The 19,444-nt window shown below is 42.0% G+C and overlaps 3 protein-coding genes across 3 annotated transcripts; 2 read left to right on the forward strand and 1 right to left on the reverse strand.

Moving 5' to 3' along the window:
- Window positions 1-18: 18 nt before the first annotated feature.
- Window positions 19-3,637, reverse strand: LOC112730316 (acyl-CoA hydrolase 2). Its single transcript, XM_025780412.3, has 16 exons — window positions 3,391-3,637; window positions 3,215-3,307; window positions 2,979-3,128; window positions 2,729-2,775; window positions 2,521-2,646; window positions 2,286-2,363; window positions 2,103-2,190; window positions 1,646-1,758; window positions 1,454-1,516; window positions 1,316-1,371; window positions 1,098-1,202; window positions 965-1,021; window positions 782-883; window positions 656-704; window positions 490-558; window positions 19-396 (listed from the first exon to the last, which is right to left on the reverse strand). The coding sequence occupies exons 1-16, from the start codon at window positions 3,404-3,406 to the stop codon at window positions 319-321; spliced, it is 1,290 nt and encodes a 429-aa protein (XP_025636197.1). The 5' UTR covers window positions 3,407-3,637; the 3' UTR covers window positions 19-318.
- Window positions 3,638-5,095: 1,458 nt separating this feature from the next.
- LOC140180876 (uncharacterized) lies at window positions 5,096-10,424 on the forward strand. Its single transcript, XM_072222423.1, has 3 exons — window positions 5,096-7,535; window positions 7,896-9,743; window positions 9,838-10,424. The coding sequence occupies exons 1-3, from the start codon at window positions 5,096-5,098 to the stop codon at window positions 10,422-10,424; spliced, it is 4,875 nt and encodes a 1,624-aa protein (XP_072078524.1).
- Window positions 10,425-15,369: 4,945 nt separating this feature from the next.
- Window positions 15,370-19,180, forward strand: LOC112730343 (uncharacterized). The gene is made up of 6 exons (XM_025780437.3): window positions 15,370-15,718; window positions 16,230-16,937; window positions 17,459-17,517; window positions 17,757-17,885; window positions 18,061-18,196; window positions 18,698-19,180. The coding sequence occupies exons 2-6, from the start codon at window positions 16,236-16,238 to the stop codon at window positions 19,019-19,021; spliced, it is 1,350 nt and encodes a 449-aa protein (XP_025636222.1). The 5' UTR covers window positions 15,370-15,718; window positions 16,230-16,235; the 3' UTR covers window positions 19,022-19,180.
- The last annotated feature ends 264 nt before the right edge of the window (window positions 19,181-19,444 follow it).

Below are 19,444 nucleotides of genomic sequence, written 5' to 3' on the forward strand. Positions count from 1 at the left end.
AAATCACACTTGATAATATCAATGGAATCGAAAATAAAAAAGATTTATTCTCATTTCTATATATACTCACTTTTTATAGACAAACTTGATTTGATTTAAGGGACTACAATGGTTAGATTCAACAAGCATTCTAAGAACAACATTTTGGTTAATGTATTACATTGTATATTTCTATTCTCTAGTGACAAAACTTCATCTCAATTTTATATCACTTATCACAGTATTGCATGTTGTGAACCCCCCCAACTATAAGGGAGACAAAGAATGACCCTCTCCATAGATATACAGGCTACATGTTTCTTTCCATTTTCAGCAGTTTCACAACTTAGATTTAGCTGCAGAACTTTGGCTTTTAACCTTTCTGATTAGGCCTTCTTGAACCAATGATGCAAGAAGCTGCATGTTTTAACAAAATAGGCACACCCACCATAAGAATCAAAAGGAACATGATTTTTTATGGAGATTATGTACAAATGATATTACACTTACCTCTCGTTTCTGATTGAACATCTGGCCTGTGACAGTGCCACGTGCATTATATGCACTAGGACTAAAAATCTGCAGAACACATTTGAAGGGAAGGAAAAGTCACAATTGTCAAATATTGATTGATTGGTTCATTGTTCATTTGAAAGAGGAACATTGTGAAACTCACCACATATAGTATCCAGTCATCAGCTATTACAGGTCGGTGAAACCACATCCTGAGAAATGAATTTGAAGAATTGAAAACTTTTGTATGGTATGCCTGAGATGTAAAAAATGTTAATTGTGTACTTACGCATGATCAAGACTAACAGAGCTTGCCTTCATACCCTGCTTCCGGTGGGGATTCAAAGCTACTTGAAGAAATATTAAATCAGAAGCAAATGCCACCACACACCTAATGGACACACAAAAAATATGAAATCCAAGAAAGCTTATGCCTAATGTTAAGTATTCAAAAGTGATACAAGATATGTACCTATGCAAGGCCTGATCATCTGAAAGTTTTCCCTTTGCTCTAAACCAAAAATTCAAACTGCATAAAACATTTAAACAAGTATTAAAGAAGGCAAAGAATTGATCTACCCTTTGCTTTCCCTGCAAAGTATTACCTGGGAGGAGATTTGGTCTGATTTGTTGAAGTTGTAGGTTCACAGAACCGTATCTCTATTGGCCAAGGGGTGAATTTAGTTGTAGCAATTTTGTTCCGGTAAGTTCTGAAGCAACAAACTTAGTCATCAGAGATCCTTAGCTTTAGACACATGAATGTTCTCTAAATAGAATCTTATATATATTCTTTAACAACACATTGCACCACCCAAAATCTTACTTTGGAAGACGAGGGTCAGTAAGACGTGTCTCCCGCAGCTCCTCCATTGACAAAAGCTAGAAACAATTAATAATCTGAAATCAGCAACACCATTTTCATTCTTAAATCTTAATTAATATAAATAACCATGTAACTTACCTTATCTGGTGGAGGCACAGATGGCATAGTTACCTCCTGGTGGTCAAATCCTAATTCTTCTTTCTGTATATTAAGAAAATAACTTAAGCATACTCTGAATTTATTGAAGAGAATATGTTAAATGAACATGTCTCAGTTGTTGTTGCATGAGAAAGTCAATTCAATACTGTTTCTAAGAAGAACATAAATTACTTGAAATGAAGCCAGCAAAGTGAACACAATATTTCCCTTTTGAATTGCATCAACTCTCCGTGTAGCAAAGCTCTTTCCATCTCGAAGACGATCAACTTTATATACAATTGGCACTGGAAGAAGAATGCTCATACTAAGTATGTTTGTTTAGAATTATAAAGTAAAGCAAACAATCTATTTTAGCAGTGCAATAATCCACATGAATGCATTGAGTTTATCATGGTACAGAAGCATAGAGAGCTTGAAAATTGAAATTACTTACTGCTATTATTGCTTAGATAGCTTATGCTTAATGAGTTATTTACCTATTCTTATTCAAAGTTGATTACCTACTAATTGATCTAGTCTCAGTAAAAGACATTCAGACAAAGGATAAACAGTTCAATAAATATATACATCTCATCTTAAGAGAAGTAAAAAGAATCAGAAAGAGAAGTTTATGAGTAAACGTGCTTACTGTGTAGGTCCCCTGGAAGAATAAAATAGGCATGCAAGCTGTGAACAAGCTTAGAAAAGTCAACTGATTTTGATGCAGCAGCCAATGCCTGCAAGTAAGAGGTCATCTCAGTAGTCTATGTCTAGAAGCTTCTACTGAAATAAGTCAAATGCATTATATGAACATACAGCAGTTTTGTCATACCTGCCCAATAAACTGTCCCCCAAACACCTTGCCAAAATGTGGAGCATCCGGAAGGGTAACTCCTTTGAAAATATTTACCTTCAAAACAGAAAGGGGAAAAAAAAGGCTATAAGGTTTTCAATGTTGATATACATGTTAGTACCAATCATCAAATATAGACATCTATGTATAGGTTAGGAAATAAATATGAATCCATTTCAAAGATTTTCAAATTAATAAGGTAAACTAAGATGACCTCAATGGGTTCCAAATGCAATATAATCTCCAGAGTTGAAGATGTTTTGACAGAGTTGTCGGCTCTCCAGATAGAATTAGGGTGCAGCAGTGGCAAGTGTTCTTGGGGCAGCACCAAGCAAGTGAGCTAACACAGGAATCAACAAAAGTGAATACAGGCTGACATAGGAAAACAATAATATATGATAAGAAACAAACTAATAGGGCACCTTTGACAAAGCAATGACATCTGTCTGGTGAACTGGATTTGAAAAACCTGCAAGTAGAAGGATTATAAACTAAAGAAAATCTAACCGCCAGCACTTTTATTAAAATTTAGCCAGTATTTAACTAGCAGAAAAAAAATGTGTAATCCCACATCATTAGATATAATTTCACATCATTAAAAATACTATTAATGACTACTGAACTACCTATTCATGATAAGAAAAAAATTCAAGGACGAATTATGTTTACTACCATAACCAAAGTAGTCATATCTTTTCAATTGAAACTGTGGACGAATTTCATCATTGGACTTCACAGATCCAACAACCTCAGCCTCTCCCTCCCAGATGAAGTAGACACCATCCCCAGCCTCACCCTCGCGAGCAACATACTCTGCTGCCTCTACACAACAATTCAACATTCAACAACACTAGAATTTCCACAAAATTCACTGCATCATTCTATGCTAACATGTTCTTCGAATTTACCATAGTGCTTGACAACCACGAGTTGAGATATCTTCCTGACTGAAGAGCGAGGAAGCCTCTGCACAAGAGGAACGCATCCCAAAAACTCAATCACTGCAACACAAAACAAACAAACAAACAATGTTATTGCATTCGTTTTCTGTTTTTCTCTTGATCCAAACGCTCAATTCTCTCACCTTGCTCGTTGTCCATTTCGCACTCGATTCAAAAACAAAATTCAAATTCGCTTTTTGTTTGGTTTTATCGCCACAAATATGACGTATATAGTATTATAGTACGTGGAGTGGGTGGAATACAGTGTGATGCGAGTGTGGGTTTATACGGTGGAGCCGCAAAGGCAGTGACGGTGATGTGAGGGTTAGGCGGAGAGATAGAATGAGTCAAACAACACTTTTCTCAAAATTTAAAATATGTTTATTTCTTGACTCATATATATCATATGTCATCTTATATGAAAGTGAAGAAAAGAAGAAGGAATGATAGAATGTTGGGCGTGCACGTGAATAACGGTGGTCGGTGGTGGGCCACAGCGGATCTTAGTCTCTGTTCCGTCCAAAAAATAGGTACGTAATTAATTGCCATGCCGTCTCTAACTAACTCTAACCCACCCCAGATACAGTGGAGCCACACATATCTAATTATCTATCACATCCAATCACTGGATAACAAAATATCTATCCCAAAATAATTTCGGATATAAAAAAATGAATTTGGATTCTCTAAATTTTAAATTTTTATTTTAAAGGATAAAGTGTAATCTTTTATTATTGAATATTTTTTTATATTTTTTATTTTACTTATGAAATAAATAATAAAAAATCATATTTTACTTACTAAAGTAAAATTTAAAATTTTAAAAATCTAAATCCTAAAAAAGTAATCTTGTTGCTCATAAGATAACATAGCATATATTTTGGGGGTTATTTATTTTATATTATATTATTGAAGCCATTCATTAAATTAAGATAAAATATTATTTTAGTTTATAATGTTTGAACTAAATTTTAATTCAATTTTTTAATGTTTTAAATATTTTATTTTAGTTTTAAAATATTCAATCAGATTTAATGTTATATCATCTTTAAATTTGATATGAATAATTAATAGAGTAAGTAATATAAATATTAACAATATTTTTAGTTAAGTCATATCTTTTTATTTTTATGTGTTAAAAAAATATAACTAAACATTTTTTTATAACACTTTTTTTTGTTATTTTTCTTTTTGTATAAAACCTTAAACTCTAACAATCAATCAGTAACATTTTAAAGCAAGGAAAATTATATATATTGACGATTTAAAAGATCATTTTCACTTATATACTAAAATCGAGTCTTTTTAATATGTTAATTATTCATATCAAATTTAATAATGATATAATATTAAATTCATTTAAAATTAAAATATGGTGTTTGAAATGTTAGAAATTGTTACGGCCCGACACAGAATCAGCTTTGGGCCGACCCGACCCAAGCAGTACCCGACCCGGATAGACACCCTCCAACCGACCCGGACACGCGTCCTGTACGGCACACACACGGCCGCAAGACAGCGTCCTTGGAAATATGGGCCTGTCCCATAAGGGGGCCCACTACTGACATGTATATAAGGGGAAGATTGGCTCTTCCCCCGAGGTACGTCACCTTACACATCACTTCCCCTGCTTGTATGATTTCTGACTTAGGCGTCGGAGTGTCTTTGCAGGTGGCACCCCCCCTTCGCCCATTCACCAGCTCAAGTGCTCGCCAGCTCGGCTAGTCCGCTACCAGTGCGACCCAAGTTAAGGCGCCCCCACCTACCCATCTTTCCACCTGTATACCCGACCTGTCCGGAATCCGACAACCGAACATTGGCGCCGTCTGTGGGGACTTCTTTGCCTGAATGGAAGTCGTGCCAGGTCCCGGCGACCGAGCTCGAGCAGCCGGAGCGGAAGGGGCAGCCTCCGTCGCCTCACAAAAGGGAGGCCGGAGATCCCCCCAGCGACATGCGACAACCCGACCATTCGGAGGAACGGGCGGCGATAGCGCCATAATAATGCAGGAGCTACGCCACAGAGTCCAGAACCTAGAACGACAGTTAGCCGACCGGGAGAGGGATGGATGGTCTACCGATCCAAGCTACACCCCGTCTCCCGGGGGCGAGGAAGAAGAGAGCTCTCACCGAAGCCGCTCACGACGTATATCTGCATCCCGGATGGAAGCAAAAGACACGCAAGAGGAATCACCCATTCCGAGAAGACGGAATGACACAGTCATCTACTCCCGCGGCAGACAAACTCGCCGCACGACAAGACGACGTGAGGACGGAGAAGGGAAGTCTGAGAAAACACGACAACCCGTGATAATGGGTGTCACGCCGTTCCACCGATCTATCCTCGAGGTCCGGTTGCCGAAACACTTCGACAAACCAACGGACATGAGGTATGACGGAACTCAAGATCCTCTGGAACATCTCACGGCCTTTGAGGCCAGGATGAACTTAGAGGGAGTAGGTGACGAAGTAAGGTGCCGCGCCTTCCCGGTGACCTTAGCAGGACCGGCGATCAGATGGTTTAATGGCCTCCCTCAAGGTTCCATCTACAGTTTCTCAGACGTCAGCCGCGCGTTTCTGGCTCAATTTACAACGCGAATAGCGAAGGCCAAGCACCCTATCAACCTCCTCGGGGTAACCAAGAGACAGGGAGAGCCGACCAGGAGGTACTTAGATCGGTTCAACGACGAATGCTTGGAAATCGACGGCCTGACCGACTCGGTGGCCAGTCTCTGCCTGACGAACGGCCTCCTCAACGAGAACTTCCGGAAACACCTTACCACGAAGCCGGTTTGGACGATGCATGAAATCCAAACGGTGGCCAAAGAGTACATAAACGACGAGGAAGTCAGCCGGGTCGTGGCAGCCAATAAGCGGCAGTCCGGTTACGGCCAGACCCGGCAGTCCGGTGGCGACGGGGAGAGAGCAAAAGAAAAGGTTAGGGAGGAGGCATCGAACAAAGCTCCTAGGCCGTTCCCTCGAGTCGGAAAGTTCACTAACTACACTCCACTCACCCTCCCCATTGTGGAAGTCTATCAACAAATAGCTGAGAAAGGAATTCTTCCGAAGCCCCGACCCCTCAAGGACCGCACAGGTGGAAACAAGAACCTTTATTGTGACTACCATAAGGGATATGGCCATCAAACACAGGACTGTTTCGACCTAAAGGATGCATTGGAACAGGCGATAAGGGAAGGGAAGCTAGCAGCGTTCTCCCACCTCATCAGGGAGCCGAGAAGGCGTTATCGCGACCAGGACGAGGAAGGCAAGACACGCTCGGCCAAGCGGCGACAGGAGCCCGAAGATAGAGACCATGGCCTCACTGTGATAAACGTGGTAACGGCAAAAAATGCCGCACCAAAGTCCCGGTCGGCACACAAGAAGGACGCCAAGATTCTGGCGATCTCATCTCAACCAGTGCAAAACACCAAAAAACCTCCATCCATTTCTTTCGGCCCAGAAGACCAATGGTTCAGCGACGCCCCGGAAAACCCACCCATGGTCATAACGGCCAGGGTGGGAACCGGCCTCGTCAAACGGATCCTTGTCGACACTGGAGCTGATTCAAACATCATGTTCCGCAACGTGTTCGACGCACTGGGGTTAAAGGATGCCGACTTAACGACCCACCAGCACGGGGTCATCGGGTTAGGCGACCACTTCATCAAACCAGACGGAGTTATTTCCCTACCGATCTCGGTAGGACAAATACAAGGCCGAAGATCGGCGATGGCCGAATTCGTAATCCTTCGAGACTCCACAGCCTACAACATCATCTTGGGAAGAAAAACAATCAACGATTTTGAAGCCATAATCAACACCAGGTTGTTAGTTATGAAGTTTGTCACCGATGATGGATCCATAGGGACCATAAGGGGAGACCTCGAGACGGCGGTCGCTTGTGACAACGCCAGCCTTTCCCTTAGAAAGAAGTCCAAGGAAGCATCTGGCGTATTTCTAGCCGACCTTGATGCCAGAGTAGAGGACAAGCCGAGGCCGGAACCAGAAGGGGACCTGGAGAAATTTAGCATCGGGGACGAAGGGGAGAAGTTCACATTCGTTAACAAGAACCTCCCACATGAGCTGAAGGAGCCTTTAATTGAAATGATAAGGGCAAACAGAGACCTGTTCGCATGGACGCCAGCTGACATGCCAGGCATAGATCCACAAATCATCTCACATCACCTAGCCGTCAAGCCGGAAGCACGCCCAGTGGCTCAACGGAGAAGAAAGATGTCGGCAGAAAGAGCAGAGGAGGTAGCCAAGCAAACGGCCGGCCTCCTAGAGGCAGGTTTCATACGGGAAGTAGACTACTCGACATGGCTCTCAAATGTGGTATTAGTGAAAAAACACAATGGCAGGTGGAGAATGTGCGTGGACTACTCTGACCTTAACAAAGCATGCCCCAAAGATTGCTTCCCACTCCCCAACATAGATGCACTCGTCGACGCTGCGGCGGGGTACCGGTATCTGAGTTTCATGGATGCCTACTCTGGTTACAATCAGATACCGATGCACCGACCAGACGAGGACAAAACGGCGTTCATAACGCCAGGAGGAACGTTCTGCTATAAGGTAATGCCATTTGGCTTGAAAAATGCAGGGGCAACGTATCAAAGGCTGATGAACAGGATATTCCACAACCTCATAGGAAAAACGGTCGACGTTTACGTGGACGACATCCTGGCAAAGACAACACGACCTGACGACCTCCTAAACGACCTGGCAAGCGTATTTGCGTCCCTCCGTCAACATGGCATGAGGCTGAACCCCCTCAAATGCGCCTTTGCCATGGAAGCCGGCAAGTTCCTGGGATTCATGATAACTCAAAGAGGGGTAGAGGCTAACCCGGAGAAGTGCCAGGCAATACTTCAGATGAAGAGCCCGGGATGTATCAAGGACGTCCAGAGGTTGGCAGGAAGGTTGACATCACTCTCTCGGTTTCTCGGAGCCTCAGCGGCAAAGGCCCTGCCGTTTTTTAACCTCATGAAGAAAGGGATGGCGTTCGAATGGACACCAGCGTGTGAAGAAGCCTTTCGACACTTCAAGGAAATCTTGGCGGCACCCCCCGTTCTCGGGAAGCCAAGAAACGGGGAACCACTATACCTGTATCTCGCCATAACAAGCGAAGCCCTGGCCGCAGTGCTAGTACGGGAGGACGGAAAAACCCAACAGCCAGTCTACTTCATAAGCAGGGCTCTGCAGGGAGCAGAATTAAGATACAGCAAGTTGGAGAAGCTAGCCTTAGCGCTCCTAACCTCCTCGAGAAGGTTGAAGCAATACTTCCAGAGTCACCAAGTGGTCGTCAGAACAGACCAAGGGATTAGGCAAGTTCTCCAAAAGCCCGACCTGGCGGGAAGAATGATGACTTGGTCCATCGAACTCTCTCAATATGACATACGATACGAGCCCCGGCAAGCCATCAAGGCGCAGGCCATGGCGGATTTTTTGGTTGAAGTAGCAGGAGATCCAGGCGAAGACATAGGCACACGGTGGAAGCTCCATGTGGACGGAGCCTCCAACCAGACCTACGGAGGAGCCGGGATCATCCTAGAATGTCCAAACGGGGTCGTATACGAACAGTCGGTCAGATTCGAGTTTCCCATCTCGAACAACCAAGCAGAATACGAAGCCCTCATTGGAGGCTTAACCCTAGCAACAGAGGTCGGTGCAAAAAGACTGGAAGTATGCAGCGATTCCCAAGTCGTCACTTCCCAAGTGAACGGCAGCTACCAAGCCAAGGACCCCTTGTTGCAGAAGTACTTGGAAAAGGTCAAAAGCTTGAGCCAAAAGTTCGACGAGGTCACGATCCAGCATGTACCCAGGGAAAGGAACACACGAGCAGACCTTCTATCAAAATTAGCCAGCACGAAGCCAGGGGAGGGAAACCGGTCTCTCATCCAAGGCATGACAAGGGAACCCGCGATCACACTACACATAACGACCCTAAGTCCTTCATGGCTAGACCCCATCACCAACTACTTAGAACACGGCCAAGTCCCCGGCGACGAAAAGGATGCGGTGAAGTTAAGGAGGGAAGCGGCCAAATACGCCGTCATCCAAGGACAGCTGTTCAGAAAGGGGCTCAGCCAACCCCTACTGAAGTGCCTACACCCCGACCAAACGGACTACGTCCTCAGGGAAGTCCACGAGGGCTGCTGTGGGCACCACATCGGAGGGAAAGCCCTAGCGAGGAAGTTGATCCGAGCTGGGTACTACTGGCCATCGATGATGGCAGATTCCAAAGAGTTTGTCAAGAAATGCATAAAGTGCCAACAGAACGCCAACTTTGCCAAGGCACCGGCAAACGAGTTGAGCTTGCTGACGACTTCCCGGCCGTTCGCTCAGTGGGGAATCGACTCTCTTAGGGCCCTTCCCCGTCGGCCCCGGGCAGGTCAAATATCTCATAGTGGCAATCGATTACTATACCAAATGGATAGAAGCCGAACCGTTGGCCAGCATATCCTCGGCCAATTGCAGAAAATTCATGTGGAGGCAGGTGATAACACGGTTCGGGATACCAGAAACCGTCATCTCGGACAACGGCACACAATTTGCTGACAAAAAGTTCACAGAATTCCTCAACGGCCTAGGTATAAGGCAAAGGTTCTCTTCGGTAGAACACCCTCGGACGAACGGACAAGTGGAGTCCGCCAACAAAGTTATCCTTTCAGGGCTAAAGAAGAGGTTGGACAACAAAAAGGGTACCTGGGCCGACGAGCTGGCATCGGTCCTCTGGTCTTATCGAACAACCGAGCAATCCTCCACCAAGGAAACCCCTTTCCGACTAACATACGGGGTGGACGCAGTAATACCCGTGGAGATCGGTGAACCGAGTCCGCGATTGCTTTTGAAAGGAGTAGAGGAAACTGTAGAAAAAGACCTGATAGATGAAGCCCGGGAGATGGCCCATTTGACGGAAACAGCGCTAAAACAAAGAATAGCTCTGCGCTACAACACCAAAGTGCTCAAGAGGGACTTTGAACCTGACGACCTCGTCCTGAGACGGAACGATATCGGCCTGCCGACCCCCGGTGAAGGCAAGCTAGCGGCAAACTGGGAAGGCCCTTACAGAGTAAAGAAGGTGATGGGAAAAGGAGCCTTCAAGTTAGAAAGGCTCGATGGCAAGGAGGTCCCGAGAACATGGAATGCGGACAACCTAAAAAGATTCTACTCCTAGGAAGAGACCCGACTAACCGACCAGGATAGCTAAGTGGTCACCTCACAAATTTATCTTTTGAACAGCGACTTATCTGTCCTTTACACAGTTACCGAATAATATATACTTGTGCAAATTTTCTCTCCTATTTTGTCACTTAATTTTCCAGATAAACCACCACGTCCAACGACGACATACGTCCCTGGGACGGATCACCCCGGGAACCCGTCAATCACAATCATAACGACAACGCAAAAGGCCATGAGCCATTGATATAAGCGAAGACGATAAACCAAAAAACGGTTAAAAGAAACGACAACACGAGCAAACGATAGAACGGTCGTTGATAAAAAGCCAACATAAAACGGCTAAACACCAAAAGCGTTAAACTGTTCGCAAGCCAAAAACGGCTAAAATTAAAATAGTTTACAAGTCATAACAAAGCGGCTACACGAAAGCTGTAAACACAAATTCACTTCTTAGGGACATCGACGACCTTGCCATCAAGAATAACCTTGCGGACCCCGATTGCCGACGTGTCGAACTCAGGAGCAACAATCTTAATCTGAGCTTTGAGGGCTTCCTCAGTACCCAAGATCGCAGCCTTACCCTGCTTCACGACATCTTTATACTTCGACTTCCATGTCGACAGCTCGGCCTCCACGGCCCGCTTTTCTTCTTCAACTTCGGCCACCCGCTTTTGCGCTGCGCCGACCTGTCCTTCCAGAGCCATCTCACGCTCGAGCAAACGTTCAATCGTTGCGTCCGACTCTTTTTGTTTCCTCTCGGCGGCCGATAACTTTTGTTCAGCGGCGGCAGCTTTCTGCTCAGCAGTGGTGACCTTCTTCTCGGCGGCATCCAACTTTCCCGAAGACTGAGTCACCTGCTCCCGGAGAATTTCCACTTCTGTTTTTAATTCGTTATTGGCCTTCCCAGCAGCCTCCAACCTCCTGCGGAGAGACTCCATCCCGGACAGCTCGAACTCGGCCTTCCGGGCTATCACGGCCCCACGCAAGAGAGTGCGATACATCCACCTCGCCTGTCCGGCGAGGGATGACTCGTGGAAATATTCCTCGGTACCAGGGAGCAGCTCGGAATCGATGAATTTACCGGCGTCAAAGTTCCTCTCCATGACGGTAAGAACGACCTCAGGGCTAGATGACGCCGTGGAGGCCTTCTTTCTCTTCTTTGGGTTGGGGACCTCTTCCACCTCAACATCTGGGCCAGGAACGGGACCGCCAGTTCCTACTACCTCGTGGATGGGGGAGGCATGGACGACCTTGCCGCTCTCGACCGCGGCACCTTGAGTCGAGGTACCAATCCCATCGGTCGCAGCCTTTTGCTCAGGAACGTCTTTAGTCTCCGGAGCATCGGGTCCCTCGGTGGCCGGTTGCTCGTCACTTTCCTCATCATCGCCACCACCGAGAAAAGTTTGGAACAAGTCGGAAAGACCTGTCACCGAGGCAGACATATCCACTGCGAGAAAACGAGGAAGGTCGGTTAGTCGTCACGCAATATCAACAAAAAGAAAAAATGCAAAGGGAAAAGTAAAAGGCTTCTCACAAATATAGTTACGGCCGGACTCCCGGTCACCCATGAGGAGGTGGGGATTTACCGGGTTCTTCCCAAAAACTGCGTTTAACACCTCGGCAATCTGTTGATCTACTTCCGACATGTTTTTATAAAGTACCTTAATAAAACTATTGGCTCCTGCCCCGAAGCTCCAATAAGTCGGGATGAGCCTTACCCCCTCCAAAGACAACCAAAAGGGGTGACGACCTTTGGCCGGACGGACCTTAAAATATTTGTCCTTAAACCCATGGTAAGAATCTTCGAACAAGCCGAAAATCTTCCGACCCTGAGCAGCCCGGAAGGACATAAACCCTTTCTTATGTTTCCCCTCCTTGGAAGGGTTCGTGAGGGTGAAGAAAAAGAGGAAGACATCTACAGACACCGGCAGGTCAAGATATTCACAAACCATCTCGAAACAGCGGATCGAAGCCCAACTGTTTGGATGCAACTGCGACGGTGACACAGAAATTCGGTTTAAGAGCGCCATTTGAAAGGCTGAGAACGGAATGCGAACTCCGACTTGAGTGAACATGGCCTTGTAGAACCAAATCCAGTCGGCGACCTGGCGGGTTTGGAAGTTGATTTCATACAACCGCTCGTGAGCAGCCGGGACGAAGGCGTCGTAATTGGCCTCCTCATCAGTCCCGCCACACAAATACCCGGCTTGTCGGAACTCGGTGAGCTCCTCCTCGCCCATTTGGTTGGGTGATTCCCTTATATCGGAAACGACCCAAGCATATTGGTCGTACGCCGCGGGGTTAACGGATGCCCGAGAGACCGTGCGAGCCATACCTACATGGGGGTACCATCCAGTTAGTCTAAGAGATCGGTTGCTCAAGCCGAACACATGCACCGCCCTCACGACTTCCCGACTAAGACCAAACAAGACTAAAATGGCTAAAAGAGCGAGAAAAACCTACCCTGGAATGGTACTTTTCCCCCTAATACGTCTACTCGTGACTAAAAAGTTGCACAGTAACATCCAAAGAGCCAAGGCAACAAGCATACCAAAAATAATGCATAAAGAGGGGAATGATTCGAGATTTACCTAAATTGAGGGAAAAAGGATGATTGCGAATCTGGAGAAAATGCAGGAACGGAGGCACCACAGCAAATACCTTGAAATCTTGTAGCAGGAAGGAAGAAAGGAAGAGCAGGGAGTGTAAAAAAGTATAGAAACATCAAGATCAATCGTTTAAAAACGGCCTCCAAAGCGCGAAACTGCTAAGGGCAAAATAGTCTTTTCAAACGGGGTTTTTACCCCATTATGAGCATTCAATGCTCGGCGCAGGAAACGAAGCGATGGAACGGTTGTCTGAGCAATCAAGAGACGCGCGTTGGGGGCACACCCTCCCCACGAGCGGCCGACCAGACGAGGTGCAAGACGACACGCCATTGGTAGCTTCCACGACTACCATTGGCGCGTGGGGGCACTGTTACGGCCCGGCCCAGAATCAGCTTTGGGCCGACCCGACCCAAGCAGTACCCGACCCGGATAGACGCCCTCCAACCGACCCGGACACGCGTCCTGTACGGCACACACACGGCCGCAAGACAGCGTCCTTGGAAATATGGGCCTGTCCCATAAGGGGGCCCACTACTGACATGTATATAAGGGGAAGATTGGCTCTTCCCCCGAGGTACGTCACCTTACACATCACTTCCCCTGCTTGTACGATTTCTGACTTAGGCGTCGGAGTGTCTTTGCAGGTGGCACCCCCCCTTCGCCCATTCACCAGCTCAAGTGCTCGCCAGCTCGGCTAGTCCGCTACCAGTGCGACCCAAGTTAAGGCGCCCCCACCTACCCATCTTTCCACCTGTATACCCGACCTGTCCGGAATCCGACAACCGAACAGAAATTAAATTAAAATTTATCTGATGATTATTTTACCAATAAATTATCATATTATATTGAAAATTAGAAATACAGTTTACCAAGAGCTTATGACTTACATATAAATAATGCTCATGTGATATGTATGATCTCTAATAGTCTAATTACCAGAAACGGGTCACCATGAAGAGCACATGATGATGATTATTAAACCTTAATTCAACTAAAATGAGTTAATTAAAGGAAGAAGTAATGCAAAAAGTAGTTAAAAAAGTCAAAAGTCAATTCACTCATAACACAAGGAATTGAACACGCGTACAAAAATGAGCACGACCCACAACTAATTAATTAGTAAAGCAAATTTTATCAAGATATTAGAGGAAAATGAAAATGCTAGAAAGGATAACAGACCATACTACATTAATAATAAAAGTACTCTACAAAAATATCTTTTTTCGATTTTTTTTTAAATTTTACAGAAAAATAAAACTAATTTTATATTTAAATATTTCATGCAAAAAAATTTTTTATTTATTAATTACGTTTGGATATAATAATATAAAAATATTTTTTATTTATTTATTATATAAAAAATATTTTTTTAAAAAAAAATATAAATAATAATTTTTTAAAAAAGATATTTTTTATTTTTAATATTTTTTATTGTTAAAATTTTATTAAACACGTTAAAAAATCAAAAATATATTTTTTATTAAAAAATATTTTTTTTATCAACTGAATAACATTCAAACAAACATTTACCCTCTTATAAAATGTTTATTCTTCCCTTTACTATTAAATAAATTAGCAATTGGCCTTTGTTACGTGAGTAGTATAGAACTTGACTATCTTATTATATTCATGAGAGAGCCTAATATATCTTGTTATATAAACTAAAATTAACTCAATAACGGATATTTATTGAAATGTGCACAAAGAAGAATTAAGATCATATTGGTACAATTAAATGGATGAATTGGAAGTCACCAAAAAAAAAAAAAAATTAGAAATGTATGTGTGGACTATGGAGTCATAATGCACCGATGTTAATTTAGGGAAGGGATCAAGGCATGTTCTACCAAGTCCAATAACTTCATCACCAAAGCCCAATGTTATTGGGTTTGGTTTAGATTTTTCAACTTTCATCCGATGAGGTTTTTGCATAACTTCAATTATACTTTATATTAGTGTCTACCTTAGAACAATCATATAATTTTTTAATCTTATTGTATATGTTTATGGTTTTGCAAATATTATGATTCTGTTTTAGCTTCTGTTTAATATTTTCTTTTTAAAAAAAGGACTTACTAGGAAATGTTTTTCAACACTAAGTCGTAATTTTTTTTTATAAATATCTATTCTTTTATGTTAATTTTAAATTATTTAAAAAATATAAAATTTAATTTTCAAAATATTTACTTATTAAGTATTCATTAAAAAAATTACTAATAATAATTTTGACTTATGTCTTTAATTATCTTTTATTATTATTGTTATCTATGGTAAAAAAAAATTATATTCTTGGTATTTATAATATTTATTTATCAAACGGCATCAAATGATTCCAGTGAGTAGATTCTGAAATCCTATGATTAAGAAAATGACTTTGACTGGCAGGTATCTTTGTCTCACCTTCAATACCCTTTACTTCTCTTTCTTGTTCTTCTTCTCTTCACTGTTCATTTTCCTTTCTAATTCTACTGATTTACTCCAACCCACACCATTCCTTCAAAATTCTCTGCTACCCTTTTGGAAAAAGTTTCAATTGTTGGTTGTTGAAAGTTCAAACTCTCTGCTATTTAGTCTTCACCCAGCAACCATTCATAGGAACATACAAAGAGTGTAATCAACCAATCACTTCCTCTCTGTGCTTGTGATCAAGGACTGGGTATCTTGGAAAATGCTTTAGGTACTTCAATTCAACTCATAGTTTTCTTTTTTGAGCTTGTGACTTGCATATCTGTGTATTCACCTCTTGAGTTTTGTTTGTCTACCATGTTGGTTCATGTATGGAGATTGGAGATACAATAGTGGTTTCTTTAAGCTTTCAGTGTTTGTTGTTACTATTCATATTGCATAGAGTTGTTGAATCTATTCTAAATTCTTGGATTATCCTTATATGTTATATTGAGGAAATAGTTAAGGGTTTCAAACTTTGTTTTGAGCTGAAGCTCATTCAATCATTGTATGGCAAGTGAAAAGGTTCTGATACCATGTTTAAATCCATGGAAGTAAAAGTCTCAATTAACTTGAGAGAAAATGTGAATGATTTCATGATATATTTTTGGAGGTACAATGTGATTGCAGCATATGTCCTTTTTATATAGACACAAACACAACCCTATTTTTGATATTATCTCCAATATGAGATTTATATGATATTTCCATTTTTGACACTTTTCAACATACTTGAATCATAGGCATTGATGTCATTTATCTGTGGCCTTCCTATACTTGAGTGTGTGTATTGTCTTGGGTGTGCTCGTTGGGTTTGGAAGAAATGTCTGTACACTGCAGGCTATGAGAGTGAAAACTGGGGCCTAGCTACTGCTGAAGAATTCGAGCCTGTACCTCGAATCTGCCGGATAATCTTATCGGTTTATGAGGAAGATCTTCGTAACCCCCAATGGGCTCCGCCAGGGGGTTATGGCATGAACCCTGACTGGGTTGTCTTGCGTAAGGATTATGAGGATAATCAAGGTTGTGTTACTCCATACATGATATATCTTGACCATGATCATGCTGAAATTATACTGGCTGTTAGGGGCCTTAATTTAGCAAAGGAAAGTGATTATGCAGTTTTACTTGATAACAAACTGGGGCAGGCTGAGTTTCATGGTGGTTATGTTCATAATGGGTTACTTAAGGCTGCAGGCTGGGTTTTCGATGCGGAGTATGAGGTTCTTCGGGATTTGATAGCGAAGAATCCGACATATATGCTTATATTTGGTGGACACTCCCTAGGGGCAGGGGTGGTAGCATTATTGACATTGCTAGCACTTGATAACCGAGACAAATTGGGGATACAGAGAAACAAGATAAGATGCTTCGCCTTAGCTCCTACTCGGTGCATGTCTCTCAATTTGGCTGTAAGATATGCGGATGTTATCAATTCCGTTGTACTCCAGGTTGGATAGTTTTCTCTGATTTTGATCTTGTTAACATATTCCCTAACTGAACTAGTTGATATAGTAGTGTTTTAAGTGGACAACATTATCTGTTAAAGTTTACCAACATATGCACAAAATTAACTGTGAATGTATGCAATCATTTGGGTTCTGAAGCCTTTGAATTCTAATTTGATCAAAGTCGTAATTTTAAAGGGATAATCTACTTGTAGAAAAGGGGTGATTTGGCAACTCTAGTAATGGCCGAGGTGAAAATGAGTAACTGATGATATAAACATGAAAATGGACTTTATATCACATCTATGTTTGCATATGTAGCATGTTTTTGTGTCAGTTTGAGTGTTGAATATAAACAAGTAAGAAAATATATTCTTACAGTTCATACAAGTAAACGTATCTAGCCTATCTGGAAAATATCTTCCACCCCCCCCCCCCTCCCCTCCCCTCCCTCTTAACTTTTACCTTTGAATTTATTAGTTTTGTGCACTAATATTCCATACATGGTTTTATCTGACAAGCAGGATGATTTTTTGCCTCGGACAACTACTGCTCTAGAAGTTGTCTTCAAGTTGCTTTTATGGTAAATTTTGTATGTCTTCCTTACCCTTTTCCCCCAATTAAGGCATCAATGAAAACTATAATTAAGCCGTCAGTGACTTAACTGTGTGAAAACTGAAATGTAAAGAGATTGAATTCAAGATGCATTACATGGAACAATTTGAATTTTGATACAAATTAGTGAATTTTGCATTGTATATGTACAATTCATCTTTTGCCATTAAGATGAGCTAAAAAAGTTTTGAACCCTTTTGTTGGCAGTTTACCTTGTTTACTGTGTATAATGTGCCTAAAGGATACTTGCACACTGGAGGAGAAGAGGCTTAAAGATCCAAGGCGTCTATACGCACCTGGTCGTCTCTATCACATTGTGGAGCGGAAGCCCTTGAGGTAAATTATGATACTCTGAGAGTACAGATACTTTGAATGTAACTCTACAAATGTTAACATAGATAAGATAGAGTTGAAAGTTTTAAGTTTATGGTTTCTTATATAGAAGAGACAAGTTTGCATATAATTTTCTTTTGGGGGAATTCAAAAGAAATTTAGCTTCTTGTGGCTGCAGGATAGGAAGATTTCCACCTGTCGTTAGGACAGCAGTACCCGTTGATGGGAGGTTTGAGCATATTGTTCTTTCTTGCAATGCGACTTCCGACCATGCCATCATTTGGATTGAGAGAGAAGCCCAATGGGCTCTTAATGTAAGCTATTAATTTCTTCCGATGAATTGTATTAAATTCAGTTCTAATTTTAGTCTTTATTATCTTATCTTATCTTTATGTTATCTTCTTATCTTATCTTTACTTTTATTTTTCGTAGACAATGCTCTATGTATATTTAGTTTTACCTTCATAATTTACAATTCAATTCAATCAATCAACATTCAATAAAAGTTCATCATCTTTCTTTTCCTATTCTTTCACAATTTTATCACAATTAATTGAAACTATATGGATTTGCTGAGTAATCTAACCTTCAATCTTATATAGGGATATCCTTCAAATATATCAATGTATCTTGTTCTTCCGAATTTTGTTTCTCTATATACTGATGACTATATTCTATAAATATGGTCTAAATCCTAAAAGTTGAATTCTATTTTCAATAAGAATTTGTATTACTATTTAGTACTAATTGATCATTGTTTAGTTTTGACATGGCAGTGTGAATCTGCATTTAAAGCATTATATTTCTTGCAACAGTTAATGCTAGAGAAAGATCAGCAGATGGAAATTCCAGCAGAACAAAAGATGGTCCGGCAAGAATCACTGGCCCGGGAGCACAGCCAAGAGTACCACGCGGCCCTTCAAAGGGCGGTCGCTTTGGATATTCCGCAAGCTTATTCGCCATCCTCATACGGAACCTTTCAGGAAATACATGACGGGGAAGATTCGGGCGGTTTGAGAAGGTCCAAAGGGTCTTTCTTGTCCAGCAAGAAAAGAACAGAAAGTTGGAATGAGTTTGTTGGGCGCCTTTTTGATGTAGATGACTCAGGTCATATGGTTTTCAAGAAGACAAATGTGTAAAATAGTGTGTTTTTCTAATAACCACTATCTTAGCTTGAATAAGTAGCATTTCTTTCTTTCTTTTCTTTGTCTCTCTTCACCTTTTCTTTGTTTTAATTTTGGTTTTATTAACAATCTTAACGAAAATTAACATCATAATTGAATTATATCTTTTGGTTTCGTATGGTATCTCCTAGTTCGATAGACTAATGACTAATTTGTGGTGGATTGGAATTCTATTTAAGAGTTTGTTGCCAGAAATTTTTTTTTTGAAACAAATGAAGCTCGACACATGAGAGTGGAGCATAAAACAGACAGATACAAAAGCAAATCTAAATACAATGTTAACAATCCTATGTCATCTCCGACATTGTCATCAACAACCAATAGGATCAATACCAGTCCACTTCTTATAGTTCAAAAACGTCCTATTTTGTATGACAT

The sequence above is a fragment of the Arachis hypogaea genome, chromosome 2 (genome assembly GCF_003086295.3).
Source record: "Arachis hypogaea cultivar Tifrunner chromosome 2, arahy.Tifrunner.gnm2.J5K5, whole genome shotgun sequence".
Taxonomy (NCBI): Eukaryota; Viridiplantae; Streptophyta; class Magnoliopsida; order Fabales; family Fabaceae; genus Arachis; species Arachis hypogaea.

Coding starts and splice junctions, on each gene's coding strand:
- LOC112730316 (XM_025780412.3), bottom strand. Junction 3,129..3,214: donor CGTGGTTGTCAAGCACTATG/GTAAATTCGAAG, acceptor ATTGTTGTGTAG/AGGCAGCAGAGTATGTTGCT. Junction 1,372..1,453: donor CTGTGCCTCCACCAGATAAG/GTAAGTTACATG, acceptor AATTGTTTCTAG/CTTTTGTCAATGGAGGAGCT.
- LOC140180876 (XM_072222423.1), top strand. CDS start 5,096: ATGGAAGTCGTGCCAGGTCCCGGCGACCGAGCTCGAGCAGCCGGAGCG. Junction 7,536..7,895: donor GGCCGGCCTCCTAGAGGCAG/GTTTCATACGGG, acceptor ACAACCTCATAG/GAAAAACGGTCGACGTTTAC. Junction 9,744..9,837: donor GAAAATTCATGTGGAGGCAG/GTGATAACACGG, acceptor TCAACGGCCTAG/GTATAAGGCAAAGGTTCTCT.
- LOC112730343 (XM_025780437.3), top strand. CDS start 16,236: ATGTCATTTATCTGTGGCCTTCCTATACTTGAGTGTGTGTATTGTCTT. Junction 17,886..18,060: donor GTGGAGCGGAAGCCCTTGAG/GTAAATTATGAT, acceptor TTGTGGCTGCAG/GATAGGAAGATTTCCACCTG. Junction 18,197..18,697: donor AAGCCCAATGGGCTCTTAAT/GTAAGCTATTAA, acceptor TTCTTGCAACAG/TTAATGCTAGAGAAAGATCA.